Source organism: Meles meles, chromosome 5 (genome assembly GCF_922984935.1).
Source record: "Meles meles chromosome 5, mMelMel3.1 paternal haplotype, whole genome shotgun sequence".
Taxonomy (NCBI): Eukaryota; Metazoa; Chordata; class Mammalia; order Carnivora; family Mustelidae; genus Meles; species Meles meles.
In genome coordinates, this window is record NC_060070.1 from 56164960 (window position 1) to 56183127 (window position 18168).

The 18168-nt window shown below is 42.9% G+C and overlaps 1 protein-coding gene across 4 annotated transcripts in view; it reads right to left on the minus strand.

Moving 5' to 3' along the window:
* Window positions 1-17624, minus strand: part of SASH1 (SAM and SH3 domain containing 1) — a 197114-nt gene extending 179490 nt beyond the window's left edge. Inside the window, exon 1 of one of the 4 annotated variants that reach the window (XM_046005200.1) lies at window positions 16735-17624. In XM_046005200.1, coding sequence (XP_045861156.1) covers window positions 16735-16866 — 132 coding nt within the window. In that variant the 5' untranslated portion in view covers window positions 16867-17624. The remainder of the gene's footprint in view (window positions 1-16734) is intronic. The other 3 variants (XM_046005201.1, XM_046005202.1, XM_046005203.1) reach the window with 3 other exon arrangements.
* Window positions 17625-18168: the final 544 nt, after the last annotated feature.

Here is an 18168-nt window from a genome sequence, read left to right on the forward strand (position 1 = left end):
GAATACAGGTTATCCCAGCCTCACAATGGGGCTGCATCCCAATAAACTAATACTAAATGAGTAAATTTATCCTAAGTTGAAAATGCACTGCGTAAGGCTCACCTACTACACATCAGAACTCAGCCGAGGCAGCCTCAGCATTGACATCAGCCAACAGAGGGCCACACTCATCTAACACAAAACCTAGCTTATGAAAACAGGCTGAACAGCCCATGAAACTTACAGTTTCATGCTGTACTGAAAGTGGAAAATGGAATGAATGCACAGAGACAGAAGAGTTTTAAGGATACTGGTATCCTTAAAATATATTTTTCTTTGATATTTTTCTTTGATTAGTACTACAAATGCATTTTCTCTTCCTTATAATTTTCTAATAACATTTTCTTTTCTCTAGCTTACTTTATTATAAGAATACAGTATAATAAGGGGCACCGGGGTGGCTCAGTTGGTTAAGCATCTGCCTTCAGATCCTGACTTCAGGATCCCAGGATCCTGGGATCAAGCCCCACATCAGGCTCCCTGCTCATGCTCTCTTTCTCTCTTGCTCACTCTTACTCTCTCAAATAAATAAAATCTTTTTTTAAAAAAATACAGTATATCTTACACAAAATGTGTTAATCGACTATATTACTGGTAAGGCTCAGATCAACAGTAGGCTATGGGTATAGTTGTATGTGGATTTTGACTCTGTGGGGGGTTGGTGCCCCTGACCCTGCATTGTTCAAGGGTCAACTGTCTATATAGCAGTAATAATAATGGGGAGCAGGAGAAGAGGGAAAAGCCATAAGCTGGGCTGAGGCCTTGTTCGTGGAAAATGGGACATCTTCTTCCTCTTCCCAAGTTTACTTCATTCCTCATCTTTGGTCACACTTGTTACTTCCTGAGCACTTGGGAGGGGAACAGAGGAGTCTGTCCCCGACACCCCGAGTGGAACCCACCCACACCCAGTAAACATTTTCGCCCAGAGGTCTGTGCGGCCATGGTCAGGCACTTACTGGGGCTCACTACTTCTCCATCTTCTCCATTTTCCTTTTCCTGCTGGTCAAGTCGTTGGCCCATGCAAAGTACTAAAAGCGGACAAAGTTCTACTCTCCTAATACTTTCCACCTTTTCCCAACAGCTGCTTCCCTGGAGAAAGGAGAGAACAAAGCACCCACCCATATCAGTTTTCCAGGGCTACCACATAAAGTACCAAAACCAGGTAGCTTCAAAAAGGAATTTATGGTCTCCTGGCTCTAGAGCCTAGCAGACCAAAAATCAAGGTTTCAGCAAGGCCATGTTCCTTCTGAAACCTGTAGGGAAATCATTCCCTCCTAGCTAGCACTTGCCAGCAATCTCTGGCGTTCCTCACAGATGTGTACAGGTCCATCACTCCAGTCCTTCATCTACATATGTTCCATGTGCCTTCACATCACCTTCCCTCCATGTCTGTGTCCAAATTTCCCCACACAGAATGAGGGCCCACTCTAATAACCTCATCTTAACTTGATTAAAGCTACAAAGATTCTATTTCAAAACAGGGTCTCGCTCTGAGATAGAGGGGCTTAAGACTTTAACATATCTTCTTTTGGGGAACACAATTTAACCCATAAGACCACCTCACAGTGTTATTTGGACAATAAAATGAGATGACGCAAAGACTTAAATGGGAGACCTGAAACCGTAAAACTCCTACAAGAAAGCATACGTAGTCATCTCTTTGCTATCTGGCTTAGCAACATTTTTCTAGTTATATCCTCTCAAGCAAGAGAAACAAAAGGAAAAATAAACTACTGGGACTACACCAATATAAAAAGTGTTGCACAGCAAAGGAAGGCATCAACAAAACAAAAAGTCAAACCTACTAAATGAAAGAAGATTATCTGCAAATGATATAGCCAATCGGGGGTTAATATCCAAAATAGATAAAAACTTTCACAACTCAACACCAAAAACCCCCACAAATTAATCTGATTAAAAAGTAGGCAGAGGGGATGCCTGCGTAGCTCTGTGGGTTAAGCCTCTGCCTTCGGCTCGGGTCATGATCTCAGGGTCCTGGGATTGCATTGGGTTCTCTGCTTAGTGGGGAGCCTGCTTCCCCCTCTCTCTGCCTGCTTGTGATCTCTCTCTGTCAAATAAATAAATAAAATCTTAAAAAAAAAAAAGTAGGCAGAGGACATGAATGGTTATTTTCCAAAGAAAACATACAAATGGCCATCAGATGCATGAAAGGAAGCTCAGCACCACTAATCAGGGACATGCAAATCAAACCTACAAAGAAATATCACCCTACAACTATCAGAATCATTAGAATTGAAAAGACAAAAAATAACAAATGTTGGTGAGATTGTGGAGGAAAAAGAACCTTGGTACACCGCTAGTGGGAATAAAAATTGGTGCCGTCTCTGTGAAAAGCAGTATGGAGCTTCCTCAGAAAAACTAAAAATAGAAAGAAAGAATACATAATCCAGAAATTCCCTGGTGGGTATATACCCAAAGAAAACAAAAACACTAATTTGAAAAGATACAAGCCCACCTCTATTTATTGCAGCATTATTTACAACAGCCAAGATACAGAAGTAATCCAAGTGTCCACTGATAGATGAATGGATAAAGATGTGAAATATATACACATTAGAATATTACTCAGCCATAAAAAAAGAGTACAATCTTGCCATTTCCAACAACACCAATGGACCTAGAGGGCACTATGCTAAGTGAAGTAAGTCAGAGAAAGACAAATACCATGATTTCATTTATATGTGGAATCTAAACACAACAAAACAAAACAAAAGCAAAATAGACCCATAAATACAGAGAAGAGCTAATGGTTGTTCAGGCAAGGGAGGAAGTGGAGGGATGGGCAGAATGGATGAAGGAGAGCAGGAGGTATAGGCTTCCATGTACAGAATGAGCACATCACAGGAATGAAAGGTACAACATAGGGAATAGAGACAATGGCGTCATAATGGCGTTCTACGGTGACAAGATGATGAACTACCCTTGGCGGGAGCATAGGAAAACACACTGAGTTGTCCAATCACTATGCACCTCAAACTACTGTAAGATTGGGTCAACTATACTTTAATTGAAAAAAAGAAATGAGGGGTGCCTGGGTGGTTCAGTGGGTTGGGGCCTCTGCCTTCGGCTCAGGTCATGGTCCCAGGGTCCTGGGATCGAGCCCCACATCGGGCTCTCTGCTCAGCATGGAGCCTGCTTCCTCCTCTCTCTCTGCCTGCCTCTCTGCCTACTAGTGATCTCTGTCTGTCAAATAAATAAATAAATAAATAATCTTAAAAAAAAAAAAAAAAAGAGGGGCGCCTGGGTGGCTCAGTGGGTTAAAGCCTCTGCCTTCGGCTCAGGTCATGATCTCAGGGTCCTGGGATCGAGCCCCGCATCGGGCTCTCTGCTCAGCCGGGAGCCTGCTTCTTCCTCTCTCTGCCTGCCTCTGCCTACTTGTGATTTCTCTCTCTCTCTGTCAAATAAATAAAATCTAAAAAAAAAAAAAGAAAAAAGAAATGAGATAATGCATAAAAAGAATTTAGTACAGTGTTTGGCACATAATATATGATCAATAAATATCAGCTAACGTCGATACTGCTCTTATCATGACTAGGTCATGCAGTCTTTCTGTCCCATTGCATCTTTGCTAAAGAGGCTTCATAAACAAGTCTTTATAGCAGTCAAGTTTCAGAGAAGAATATTCTAACTACTGCAAAAAAATATAAGCTCCAAACTCCTTGGGGAAGGAAATAATTCCAATGGCTGACTGGCTAGTAAGTTGTCGAATGTTCTTTGTTCTAGCCACTGAGCCCTGAAGCGTCAAGGAAGCACAGTATGCAAAGTAGTGTAGGAATCAGTAAAGAAAGTCCTCCAAAGAATCTGCTGACAACTGAATTTCTACGTTCTTTCGATTGGAAGAAAAAAATCTGGATTCTACCCTGACATTCTCCCTACAATGCCACAAAGAATATACACCCGTATTTTTAAAAACAGAAACCCATACAGGACAACAGACACACGTAACATCAGAAAACCAGAAGCCAATAAACCAATAACTGCTAATGGTCTAAGGAGTGAAGACTTAAATTTAATGGAAAAAAATTAAAAAAGGTGATCACTTTGAGTTTTAAAAAAGATATTTCAGAGTCTAAAATATAGTCATCGTTGTGCAATAGGGACCACTAGTCACAACTAAGGCACTGCCGCAACAGCCGCCTGCTCTCCTTTGCACTAATAGAGCTTGTTTTGATTTGGACCTTCTTGGAACAAAAGGTAGTGTGTCCCTACCCCTATCCCCACGCATTTTGCTAAGTCATTTTTCTACCAAAACAACACTCAGAGCCTCATCAATCCTTTCTGCCAACGCTATTGCATAATTCAGTACTTATCTTGACCTAACTAGCAAATTCAGGCCTCCAACCAATCTTGCTTTGGCTCCTTCGCTTGGTCTTTGGCTGATTCTCTGGAACCATCTGTAACTCAGTGCCTCTGAGCAACAATTGCCCTGGATTTTCCCCTTCCTACTAAGGACTTGAAACAGAACATCCTCATACTTGCCTGCAAGTAAGTCCACAGGTATACAAACAACAGGTTTATGTGTCTTTCCAAAGAAGTCTTTGGTTTTTTGCTTTTTTTTTTTTTTTTAAGTCAAACCTTCTATGACAAAAACAAACTGTTTTGCAGCTTGAAAAACTTTTTGGCTGACAACAGGACAGTTTGCCTTTCCCATGGCTGGGGAAGAGGGCCTTCCTGTTTTCCACAATAGAAGAACTAGAAGTCATGAGAAATAAAGTGGTGTTGTTCCAGAATGTGTAGCAACCTAGTGACAACGAGGCACACCAGACCTCTGTGCTTCTCTCTGCCTCGTTGGAAGCGGTGAGCCCTCAAAGCCCTAAGTATATGCCATCCTGACATACACCCACACTGACAGCCAAGACCGCAGAAGAAACCAGGCAGCCCGGGTGGAAAATGGGAAAACACAGACTGCAGATCCCCTTCTGGCTCTACCCCCAAACTCTGCTCAAAGAATAGTAGAGCCCACATCTATCTGGGTCTGGTCTAGTTCAGGCGGCCATTTGCAAGCGGTTGCAAAAACACAATTTCAGTGTTTCACATCTAACAGATCTACTCAGAAGTCTAAAATTTGCAGAAGCCAAAATCAACTAGCAATTGTTGCATTATGGGTAGTGAAATCGGGGTAATGAAATGTCAGCATTTTTTGAAAAAGGAAACTGGGAACCCAAGCTTACTCACATAGCTGAAGAACAGAGGCTGCCAACAAGAATGGGTCTCTGATGGCTGTAAGAGCTTTAAACCATCAATGTATGTAAAGACACGGTGAAGTGCAAGGAATTATAACAATGTAAATATCATTATCTAATTTCTACAGCAGCACCTCTTAGAGTAAGTGATGTGATCTGCTAAAAATCTCTTTATGTTTAAGGAGTGAATTAGCTCTATTTGTCTCTGTTCTCAGTTTCCATGGAAGTTCATCCACCACGGAAGGCATCCCGCCTTCTAAAGACACAAGGTCTGGAATGCACAGCCCTTCAGTGACAGAAGCTAGGGAGTCCTTTGATATAGAATGTGGGGGTTACTAGCTGACATGCTGTTCTGTTGAAACAGCACAGACTCTTTGTTAATGCTAAAGTTACATCACATGGATTTTACTATATCTTTCATGTACCACTTATGAATCATTTGATACCTATTTGCTTTAAAGCTCACCATAGAGTCTCAATTTCATAATAGCCCAATCAAGGCAAATCACCACATGCATCAATGTTATGAGGGGCTTTCATTAAGTCACCACCTGGACCCCACATGTTATGTAAGTTGGAGTAACGTGTTGCTGAAGGCGGCAATGACCTTCCCCCAGTAGACTCTGTCCTAATGCTATGCTTTTATAGAAAGTTTTCAATTAAATTATAATTCATGAAAAAATATGCCTTAAAAATGAAATGTTTCATCTCTCCAGTACAAAATGTTCATGGTCTTTATAGACTTTCCCAAAGATTTCCAATTCCTTTCGGTTTTCTTTAGAGTCATAATGAAGTTCCCCCCCCAAAAAAATGTAGTATATAAGTGGCACAAATCTCATTTTCTACCATATTCACACTGAAATGTGTCCAGTGGGGACACTTCCATGTGATATTTGTATAAATTCTTGATTAGACACTGAAGACTCCTAACGAAGATGTAAACATCCAGAATAAATAGCTGGCAATCCTGACAGAAACAGTGATCAATTCAATGAAACCCTGGGAAAATATTTCACGAAAAAGCTCAAGATAATGAAAGCAGATCCAATACATTCACATGAGTTCAACACTCAAAAAATAAAATCATTAGTTAAGTGGATGCTTTTGATATTTTACGTGTTTCTAACAAGTCAACTCTTAAAAAAGATCTCACGTTATTGCAATTTGAACTCCATTTAACCAGAAAATATGTTTTCATTACAATACATCTTGCCTTCAGAAAACCCTGCCTATTACAAGTCTTATACATTTTTACTCTTAAGTATAGGGAATATTTTTTTTTTAAGATTTTATTTATTTGACAGAGAGAGATCACAAGTAGGCAGAGAGGCAGGCAGAGAGAGAGAGAGAGAGGAGGAGGAGGAAGCAGGCTCCCTGCCTAGCAGAGAGCCCAATGCAGGACTCGATCCCAGGACCCTGAGATCATGACCTGAGCTGAAGGCAGAGGCTTAACCCACTGAGCCACCCAGGTGCCTGAGTATAGGGAATATTTTTAACAAATATTTCCTAACACGTAACCCGAATTTATGCACTTATTTATTTTTAATTAAAAGATTTTATTTATTTATTTGAGAGAGCAAGAACACGGGGGAGAGGGAGAAGCAGACTCCCCACTTAGCAGGGAGCCTGATATGGGGTTTGATCACAAGATCCTGGGATCATGACCTGAACCTAAGGCAGACACTTAACCAACTGAGCCACCCAGGTGCCCCCTTATCCATTTATTTTTAAGCTATGTATTTTAAAAAGGGATTTCACATAAATTAAATCAACAGTTAATATCAATTCTAAATTGAGCATGTGAAATCAGATCATCCCTCCATCTAAAGATGAAAAGTGAAGGAAAATTAATTTGCTGTCTAACTAAAGGAGATCCAACTATTATAAAAATGAACATTTATGATCTGCTTACCACATGCCATGCAGTTTTAGTGATTCAATTCATCTCACCATAATTGATTGATCCTCATTTTACAGATGAGGACACTGAGGCACAGAATGGTTAAGGAACTTGCCAGGTCTCACATCCACCAAATATTGGAAGCTAGGATTTAAACCCAAACAGTCTGAACTACTCCTTTTGTTCTTAACTACCCTTCAGAACAATCTTTCAGTTTTCTAAGATGTTTAATTTGTTTCTAAATGTTCTAATTCTGTTACTCTTCTCTGTTTAAAACTTTTAAAAGATGTATCATTACTTCCTTTTGTTAAGACTTCATTTTTTTAGACTAGCTTCAGATTCTTAACAAAAGTGAGGGACAGGTGCAAGGATCTCCCAGCCCCCCTGCCCTGCCACACACACACAGATCTTCCCATTATCAACATCTCCCACTGTGGCATTGTGATTTATAATAAGATTTTACGTACTTGACTTTTCTCCCAATCCTGGCCCAGGGCTCCTAAAACTCCACAATTTCTGGAGCCATAAGACTATCTTTACCAGTTCAGTGGAGGCCCTTCTGAGCACACCTGAGTTTATGCTAATGAAGTGCCCTATGGTGGGGTCCCTAGAAAGCCTCAAGATCAGGCTGCTTGCCTGAAAGACCAGAAGATCAGAGGGTGGGACCTTTCAATCTCAACCCACCACCCCCACCTGCAGGCAGGTGGAAAGGTGTTCAAGACTGAAATGAATCCATAGCCAATGGCCAATGATTTGATCAATCATGCCTGTGTAATAAAGCCTCTGTGAAAACCCAAAAGGACAGGCTTCAGAGTGCCTCCAGATTAGTGAGCACAAGATGTTATGGGGAGTGGCACCCCAGAGAGCACGGAAGCTCCCACACACGTTGCCCCATGCATCCCTTCCATCTAGCTGTTCCCGAGTGATAGCCCTTTATAATATACAGGTGATCTGGTGATCTAGTAAGTAAACCGGTTGACTGAGTTTGTAAGTTGGTTTCCTGAGTTCTATGAGCTGCTCTAGCAAAGTAATCTAACCTGAGGAGGAGGCCATCGGAACCTCTGATTCGTAGTAGTTTGTCAGAAGCTCAGGTGAGCACCTGGACTTGGACTGCCATCTGGAGTAAAGATACTCTTCAGGACTGAGCCTTTAACCTGAGGCAGACAGTGCCAGACTTGAGTCAAATTTGTGGTCAGTGTCAAATGAGAAGTGGACAATTGCTTTCATAGTGTTGTAAAAAACCCATCAGGGGCGCCTGGATGGCTCAGACATTTGAGCATCCGACTCTTGATCTCAGCACAGGTCTTGATCTCAGGGTAAGTTCAAGCCCTGCATTGTTGTTGTTAAAAAAAAACAAGGGCGCCTGGATGGCTCAGTTGGTTAAGCAACTGCCTCCGGCTCAGGTCATACCCCAGGGTCCTGGGATCGAGTCCCGCATTGGGCTCCCAGCTCCATGGGGAGTCTGCTTCTCCCTCTGACCTCCCCTCTCATGCTCTCTCTCAAATAAATAAATCTTTTAAAAATATATATATGTATGTATGTATGGGATTTACATATATATATGTATATATATACACATACATGTATACAACAACAACAAAAATCCCATCAGATCCACCAGAGTAGTATGGTTACAACCACTGATGAACCTACACTGGCAGTTCATTATCACTCAAAATCCAAAGTTTACAGTATGTTCACTTTTAGTGTTATACTTTCTCTTGTATGGGTTTGCCCAAATTTATAATGACATGTATCCACCATTATAAAAATCCTCTTTACTCCATATGTTCATCCCTCCCTTTCCCGAACACCCCCCGAAAAACTGATCTTTCCACTGTCTCCACGGTTTTGCCTTTTCCAAAATGTCAAAGAATCAGAACCCTTTTCTGATTGGCTTCTTTGATTTAGTAATATGCATTTACGTTTCCTCTATGTCTTTTGATAGCCTGATAGCTCATTTCTTTTTAGTGCTGAAAAATATTTCATTGTCTGGATGTACCACAGATTATTTATCCAATCACCTACTGAAGGACATCTTGGTTGCTTCCAAGTTTGGGAAATTATGAATAAAGTTGCTATAAACTAATCTGTGTGTGTTTTTGTGTGAAAATAAGTTTTGAACTTCTATGGTACCAAGGAGCACACCTGCTGAATTGGATGGTAAGAGTATGTTCAGTTTTCTAAGAAATCACCCAACTGTCCTCCCAAGTGTCTGAACCACTTTTCATTCCCATCAGCAATAAATGAGAGTTCATATTACTCCACATGCTCTTAAGCATTTGGTGTTGATGGTTTTCTACATTTTGGCCATTGTTATAGGCGTGTAGGGGTATCTCATTGTCTTTTTCCAAAAAAAATTTTTTTTTAACCCTGGGTATTCCCAAATATAGACATCTGTAAAATCGCCAATACTTTATTTTGTAAGCGAGGTCTTTAAAATCCTCTGAAAATGAGTGTAAGCCTATAGCAAAGAGCTTTATTCTTAAACTCGAATATTCCTTTCTTCTACAGATAACTTAATTTTGCAACACTACCTTTTTAAAAGCATCCCAAAAAGCTTATAAACATTTTTTGGGCTCTAATAAGAAACTTGGAGGTTGACAGGAAGTCTTAAGTATTAAAGTCCAGGGGTGCCTGGCGGGCTCAGTTGAAAGAGCACATGACTTTTGATCTTGGGGTTGTAGAGATTTCTTAAATACATATGTTAATACATAACTTAAATACATAAACTTAAATATATCTATATATATATCCATCTCTCTCTCTCTATATATATATATATATAAAAGTCCACAAAATTAACTAGGATAAAATTTTAAAGTAACTAGAGTTCAGGATACATACCAAGATTTTTTTTTTCATTCTTTTTCTCAAATGGCATTTTTCATTAAAATTAAAATCAAATGCATTTTTTTCTTTCACTTTTATTCCACTATTAACCTGAATAGCAGGAGAGAAAATGAAGCCAAAATCAAGCATAGAGTCACGGGTAGACACACTAGACCTCCTCACACTACGCGCTGTAAAATCAAACTAACGAGCAATGGATGGCCCACTGAAACGGACTGAATCAAATCCGCATCACACACACCAAGGAAAGCCGCAGCGTACCTTCTGTGAGAGGGCATAAGAGTCCAGTGAGCATTCATTATAAATACAAACATATTCACGCTTTTACCAATCACTCTAGAAGGGTGAAAGACAATGAGAGAGCCCTTCAGAGAATAAGTGACTGATTACAGAGAGGAAAAAAACTGTCTCCTTATCAAGCGTTTGTCTTCTGAGTCTCAGAGACACCCGAAAGCCTGGGTACTCAGCATCTGTGCTACAAGTCTCTATTACCTGACTGACATGCAAGGAAAAATACAAGCGAGGTTATCTCAATGAAGCATCTCCTCTCATGAAGAATTAATGCCATCCAGTGAAACATATTATGGAACAAAAGATGGAACACTAGACAGCTGGCTGGGAGTACAACTAAGGCAACCATTTTCGGATCTCATTACCGAAAGTCAATCAATCAATCAATCAATCAATAAGAAAGCTTCTGAAAAATGACAAATCCAAATGGTCACAAAAATACAATTTACCTCAAAATTAGTTCGAAGGTTTGGTTAAGTCTGACAGTGTCAGTCTTAGTCTGTACTCATGGGCATTAAATGGTTTAGTTAGTTCTTAGAGCCTTAGCCTCTACCCACTTAAATCCACTATTCTGAGGTCCATTTTATTTCTACTGTATGATAAGAACTTGCGTAGACCGTGAGTAAGCACATCATGTATCATTGTGAGATTGTTATGGTTAAGTCTGAAGCCAAAAGCACCCTTACAAACAATACATTAGACAAGCTACTAGTTACAGGTTTTCCTCTTATATCCTTTGTAAAACTGAGCGACAGATCTGCTTCTGAATTAATATGCACAACTGAATATTTCTCTCTCTTTTGCTCTTCTCTGGAATTAGGTTTTAGAGGATGGAATTAAAGATCAGTCAGCTGTGAGACCCTGTGGATATTGCTACAAATAATAATTCCCCTCCTTAAGGAACAGCACATCATTCACTCCAACAGATAAAGACAGGTAGATAGATATGTGTACGCATACATGTGCCTAGGTATTTTTTCTTCTGAACAAAAAAGAATCCAAGGACTAGAACATCTCTAAAGATCTCTTGCACTAACCCAGCCTACTTGTGAGCTTAAGAGAATCACCATTGGAAAGGGACCACGGAGCAACCCTTGACTACTTAGAGATACTGAGTGGAACTATGGGGACTAATGGAAGCCAGATACATCACATGGTATGTTCCATAAACATTTAGCCCAGGTCTCACCATGGCCAACTCATCACCCACCAAAGTTACTTCTGTAAGACACAGAAGGGATCATGTTGGGTGTCTGTCAAATTCTGCACTGGCTGCTCCCTGGAGCCCAGAAAATGATTGCACCCACCTCCGTGCTCCCTGCTACCTCATGTTTATTCCCCTTGGCTCCGCCCGGAAACCCAGCCTTCCCTTCTTTCTTCTTCACCTCTCAACCCCTCACCGGGGAACAGCTCTTAACTAACACCTAACTCACCGTTTCGGTCCCAATTGAAGGTCATTACTGGAAAGTGGCCTCCCTCCACACCATGCCCCCGCCGGTGCCCCCACCCTGTGTCCACGGCACTGCAGGACTAAGTGCTTCTTTACATGAGGGACGCCGGGGCTGCTGCAGGTCTTCCTACAAAAGTATGTCTTTCTGGAAGCCAGGGGCAAGTGTCGCTAGTACTTAGCTCAACAGCTTAAGCAAAAAGGCTGATTAAACAGATACGTGAAAGAATAAACCATAAAGCTGCTAGTAGGGGTTATCTTCTGGGAAACAACACATGATCCAAATCCCAGGTCCTGTTTACTATTTGTGTGACTGAGGATACCCATGTGTACATCTCCACTGTGACATGGAGACAATAATGCTCACTGGTCACAGGAGAGAATCAAGGAAGTACGGGAAGGGCCCAGGACAGTATTGGGACCCAGTGCTTGGAAACATTCCCTGACCCACCCCCACCAGCTGCATTCTATCATCAGAAAGTGGGTAAACAATGAAAAACAAGTGTCGGTGGTAAATGAGGTGGAAAAGGGAAGGGGTTACAAGGTAGAGAATGTCGGCTGAAGGCAATAAGTGGGGGTTGGGGGGAGGCGTGAAAGGTCACTGTAGGGCAGGGGTCTCTTCCTACAGCAAAAGATTTAGTGACTCCAGCCACAATTATGAGACTTAATTTTGTCTCTGGCAAAGAACTGAAAATCAGGAGGCTATAGAGTTCTGCTCCCTACTTGGTACCTTGAGGCTTTAATTCCTCCTCTAAATGAGGGGGTGGAGGGCTCACTTCCAAGGTCTCTGCTCCCTGTGCTCCATCGCCCTGCAAATGCACTTATAAAAACCACGAGCCTTTCAGCTGGCGAACGAGAACATAAAATTAAGATGAAGTCAGAATATTTAAAACTGGGGCTGACTCTCAAATTCCAAGACCTAAAATTAATTAAGTCATTAGCTGATGGGCTAAACAGGAGACACCGCCCAAAGAATACGTAAATTAATGCTTTCAAAGGCGTTTGCAAAGCCTCCTGGGGATCTTACTAACATCTCCCCTCCCCCAAACTTTGCCTAAAACTACAAAGCAATTGGGGGAGAGAAAGGAGTGGGGTGGGTGTGTGTGTGTGTGTGTTTAAGGACTTTCTTTGGTAAATAGCAAGACTGGATAAACATAACAGTTTTTGGACTGAAGTCTACTACATAGTTTTCTGTGGCTTACATAGGCGTAAGAATGGGGGACGGCCCACAGTATTGCCATACAATGGATATTCTCTTAAGCACTGCTAGGAAATGGGTGTAAATTATAGGAACCAAGCAGGGAACAGAGGAAAAATAAGGTTTGGGGGAGGTGCATCTTGCAGGATCTTGCAAACAATAGGCACTTACTAACTCCCTTCTCCTCCCTTCCCAGTTAGCAACTAGCTTTCAAGGACTGGCTCGGCTTTAAGAAGTCCTCCAGTTCTGAAGGAAAAATCAGAACCATCACAACTTATGGAACGGATAATCAGTGCCAGAAAAGTGAACTACCATATCTAATAACTACAGCAGTTCCTACTCATAAAAACCACTACCCTTCCCGCCTCCCCCCAAAAGAAATGTTGTGTCTGCAACATAAAGATAGAAGAGAGAAATCCCATAGGATCCTAACTTGTTTCACACTTCTCCGCAGAAATGTAACCATGTCATCGTGAAAGGTGACATGCTTTGAAAACCCAGGCAGACCACATGTTGCGGAGTTAGGAACTGAAGAACAAATTTCACAAGAAAGCCGTGGTCTGATTGTTCAGGGTTTACAAACATTTCACAATCTGTCATTAACGTTTCCAGTGGAAGCACCAGGATTCTGGTTTACATGATGAAACTGCTCGAGTGGTAGTTCAAGGAAGAGCAGAATTTATTAATGTCTTCATAAATCTACCCCATTGCAACAGGTACGGTCTCTACAGTACTGGGCTTTGATGTGGCTCTTGCATTTCAGAAGTATATACTTTCTTCCTTTTCCATTCAATAAAACCTTGTACTCAGGACCCTGTAAGTCCCAAGTACCAGAGATTTAAAAAAAGGGGTAGGGGGTAAAATACTGACCCTGCCCTCCAGGCATTCACAAGGGCTAGTGTTTTGGTAAGCTCGTTTTCTCCGAATTCTCTATTTACATATTCACTTACTAGCATTTATTCATTCTAGCACAGCTCCAACATTTTCATGCCATAAATTATACTACTATTTCTTCTCTAAATAAGCATTTGTTAACAAATTATCTAAAAGCAACTGGTTGGTTCAGAACTGTGCAGGACTGAATTAATTTAAATGCAGAATGTGTCCTAATGAACTCCAACAACCATCCTGTATTTACTGAGATCTATGCCCCAGAGGGTTAGAAACCTACAAAATCCCGGGGCGGATGCTCAGTGCCTCTCAAGTTGGAAAAGGGAGCTGTGCTCATTCACCTAAAAAATATTTAACTCAACAGGCTTGGAGGTTTGATTTCTACACTTTGTGGAATCCAAAAAGTAAAGAAGCTACTGTGCCTGAAGCCTTGCAAGTATGTTTGGATGTATAATTCCTACTACCTCTACTCTCCTCAAGTTCCGTCCTTTAAAAAACGCTTCCAAATAGCATTTTCCTAAAATACTGGATGTAAATACATTTTTGCTGTGTTGATCTGGGACAGTTAACTGGGGAGTATCATGGCATCAGCCTATACTGAAAACTGGGATACAGTCTGTGGTTGTCACTAACAAGGTGTCTGTGCCATTGGTCAAGTAACTTCACCTGTACAGGTTGACAGACTGCAAATCTTATTCAAAAAATGGAGGAAATGGTTTCTTTTATCTCAGAAAGAACAAAGAAAGTCAACTGTCAATTCTGTCTTGATACATTTCTGGAAAGACAGTTTCCTCTAAACACGTGGATGATTGTTTTCTAAAAGCAGAAAGAATAAGATCCTTTTAAGGTGGTGACTTTTTACAGACATGCAAAAGGAGAGATAAACATTATCTTCTTCTGAATTTTACTAAGGAACAATCCTGATGTCCAAGTTTACCCCCAAAGGAAAATAAGATTGTCTAAAAGATGGGAAAGCAGAAGTGAACATACTTGCTTTGGGACAATCATTTACATTCTTCCCAGCCTTGTACTGAACTACTGGCTCTGTAAGAAGTACATATTTTCTTTTCTCTTACATCTGCCCTTTGAATAACAGGTTTGAGCTTCTCCAGCCCCACCCCATCTTTTAAATCAGCCAAAGAACACTCTGCCACTACTGACCCAACAGCGCTGGAATCTGCCAGGGAAGGGAAAGCAAATCTTCAAAAAGTGCCACCTGCCAACCACCCCCCCCCAAGCAACCCAGAGCCCACACTCCCATTTAAATGAGGCCCTTCAGCGCTCCCCTCCATAGCCACACCCAAGTAAGGGATGCAATGTGATGTTATCAAACCAATTTTCTCAGTGACTAAAAATTTACAAAGCAGGATCTAAGAAAGAAATAAATAACAAGGTAAGTTCCTGCCTGACTGATGTAAAAAACAATCTATCACTATAACTTTAAAGTATTCATTGGGTTTTCTGAAATTTCACTAAAGGCCCATATTCATAAATAAAGTTCAGAAAATGCAAAAACTTGAGATTTAAAATTTTTTAAAAACATAATTTTTCTAAAGACTAGAGAGTGAAAAAAAGCAGAAATCTTCCGTCAATCTTCCTTGGTTTTCCTAAACACCAACGAACACCTAAAAACGAGTTAGGTTTGACTTGAGGATGTCTGGAAAGATGAGACATAGGACTATTTGCAGGGGTGGGAAAATAGACAGCTATCACTTATTGAGTACCTATTATATACCAGTATGCTGAGCACTAGATACACATCAACATAACTAAAACTCAGAGAATCTAAAGCAAGGTAATGAAACTGAAGATCTCATTTCTTTGCCTCATGTTGCAGGTAATGAAACTTGAAGATCAGTGGGGTTGAATACCTCCGCCACGGTCAAGCAGTCAGTCAATAAGGGACAGTGGGGATTTGACCCAGCCTCACTCACTCCAAAACCCAATGCTTAATTCCTGTGCAAAAACAAACAAACAAAAAACAGCAACACTTCTCACCAACCCCAAAGAAGAGTTTTTTTTTTTTCAAAAATTACACCTTCCATTAGAAAGATGAAAGACCGCAAAGTAAATAGAGACTTTTCCCGACAACTGCCAATTCCAAATCTTTACAGTGAAATTGACTCCTCATATGTAGATTGAGATGTTTGACTGTAATAACGCCCACCCATCTGATTCCGGTCTACCTGCCTACCTACAGCTCCACCAAAATACATCTACTAATTCCCCAGGGTTTTGAACCCTGAACAAGTGAAAGCTTCATCCTCCATGCATAAGAACTATTTCTCAGAAATTATGCCAAATCCATGGGCGGTTTTAGTTACTGGGCATTTCAAAATACATGACAATACACATTCAGCGAAATAAGTCCTATTGTTTTTCGGTCCAAACATAAAACAAATATCCTGTAATGCTACAAGTTGAAAAACTGCACACAGAGTAAGGGCACTCTTTGGCGGTTCTGAGAAGATGGTTTGTTTTCCTCTCGTGGTCAGACAACAAATGGTGAAGAGATAAACATCATTCCCATCCATCAGCCTCTTTCCCAGTCCAACTGTGAAAGCACAGCAGCCAAGTACTACTTATTTACATCTACTCTTTGAAGGAAGATTTCTAGACTTTTCCACACCGACCTCTCAGCAGGTGTCCCAGATTAAACTGGTGACCATCGCACCCGACTGTTTAAAGAAAGATCTTTGATGGGATCTGGGGCTGGTTATTTTTTAATTAGGGCTTGAAATCCTAAACGATGTGTATTCAACCCCCTGGGGCCGGCAGCGAGAGGACGACTCCGAGGAGTGGGCTTGCCAGCTCGGGCGAGCGCGGAGGGAGCGCGAGTCGCGGAAAGGGCTGTCCCGCCCGGGGGCCTGTGCCCCGCCCCTCCCGCGCCCGCCGGCTCCAGGTAACTCACCAGGATGCCCATCACGTCGGTCCAGAGCCGGGAGAACGCCTCGGACATGCCAGCGCCCCCATCGGGCTCCGGCTCGGGTTCGGGTTCGGGTTCGGGCTCCGGCCCCGGGCCGGCTGCTCCCGCGTCCTCCATGGCCGCGTCCCGCGCGCGCGCTCGCCGGCGGTGCGTCCGGGTCGGGTCCCCAGGGCGCCCTCGCTCCGCACCAGCGCGCAGCGCGGCCGGCCCACCGGCGCCGGTCCCCGCCCGCCGCGTCAGCGAGCCGCGCCCCCGCACCGCATGCCCCGGCCGCCTCGGCGACCCCGCGGGGGCCCCCTCGCAGGCGCCCGCACCTCGGCTCTAGGCGGCAGCGGGCCGCGCTACTGACAACTCCAAAACTTTCTCAGCCGGGCTCGGCGCGGCCGCTGGGTAGCAGAAGGCAAAGTCCGCACCACCGAGTGGTACGGCGGGGAGCGCCGCGGCCCCGCGGCACTTAAAGCCGCGGCAAAGGCGGTTCTTCCTGGGACCGGGACGGGCTGGCGAAGGCGCGCGACTCGTCCCTTCCAGCAAGTCTGGGCAGGGCCCTGCTGGGCTGAGCGCGAGGCCTCTGCCCCTGGGCGGGCGCGCCTCGGGACCCCTCTCTCGAAAATGAGCTCTTCCAGCTCCACATGACTCTCTCCCCTCGACGCGAAAGAAAGCGTTTAGCAACAAAAGGTGCTCTGATGTCAGGCTCTTTGCATGGAAATGAGCCACAGACCGGAGAACAAATCGCCTGTTGAAAGAGCAGCGGCGCGGCGGCTCCCGCCTGCCCAGGCTCCCAATCGCGCCATTCACTGAAGCCTTTTCGGTCCCAGCAACTCGAGATCTTGAATCTCCTCTCGCCGAAAGAGTTTACCCGAGTCGTCGGTGTGGTGAAACAACCCGCACCTCGCCCCTCGCGAAGTCGAGCGACCTCGGGAAATTCAACTCTGCGGCCCGCAGCCAGGACTTGCCACAAGTGGGAAAACTTGGGCACGAGCCATTGTGTGCACCGTTTTTATCAGGAGCAGGACAGTTTGGTTCCTGGATGCTCACAGTGCCCTCCATTGCTGGGGGTTTCAGCTATTTAGGGAAAATGAGCTTCAGGTTTTAATGGTTGCCTTACAGCGAGGACACACAGGAAAGGCCATTTTCAAAACTCAAGGTTATGGTTGTAACCGTTTAGCGAACACACAGTCTGGGTCCTATGTGTTGTGTTTTCCTAAGGACAAGGTCCATGACGGATTTATTTTATGAGGGAAATAGCCCTGTAGAGGTATTTATCCTTTCCTGATTCGTTCTTTAAAACCCACTCTGAGCATTTCCTCTGGGAGATGACAATACATGTCACATCTGATCTGGTGACTGATCACTTCGCCGAACAGTTAAGAAATGCAAGGATACAGATGTAGTGAAAAGAAGGGCCATCTGTACCCCAGT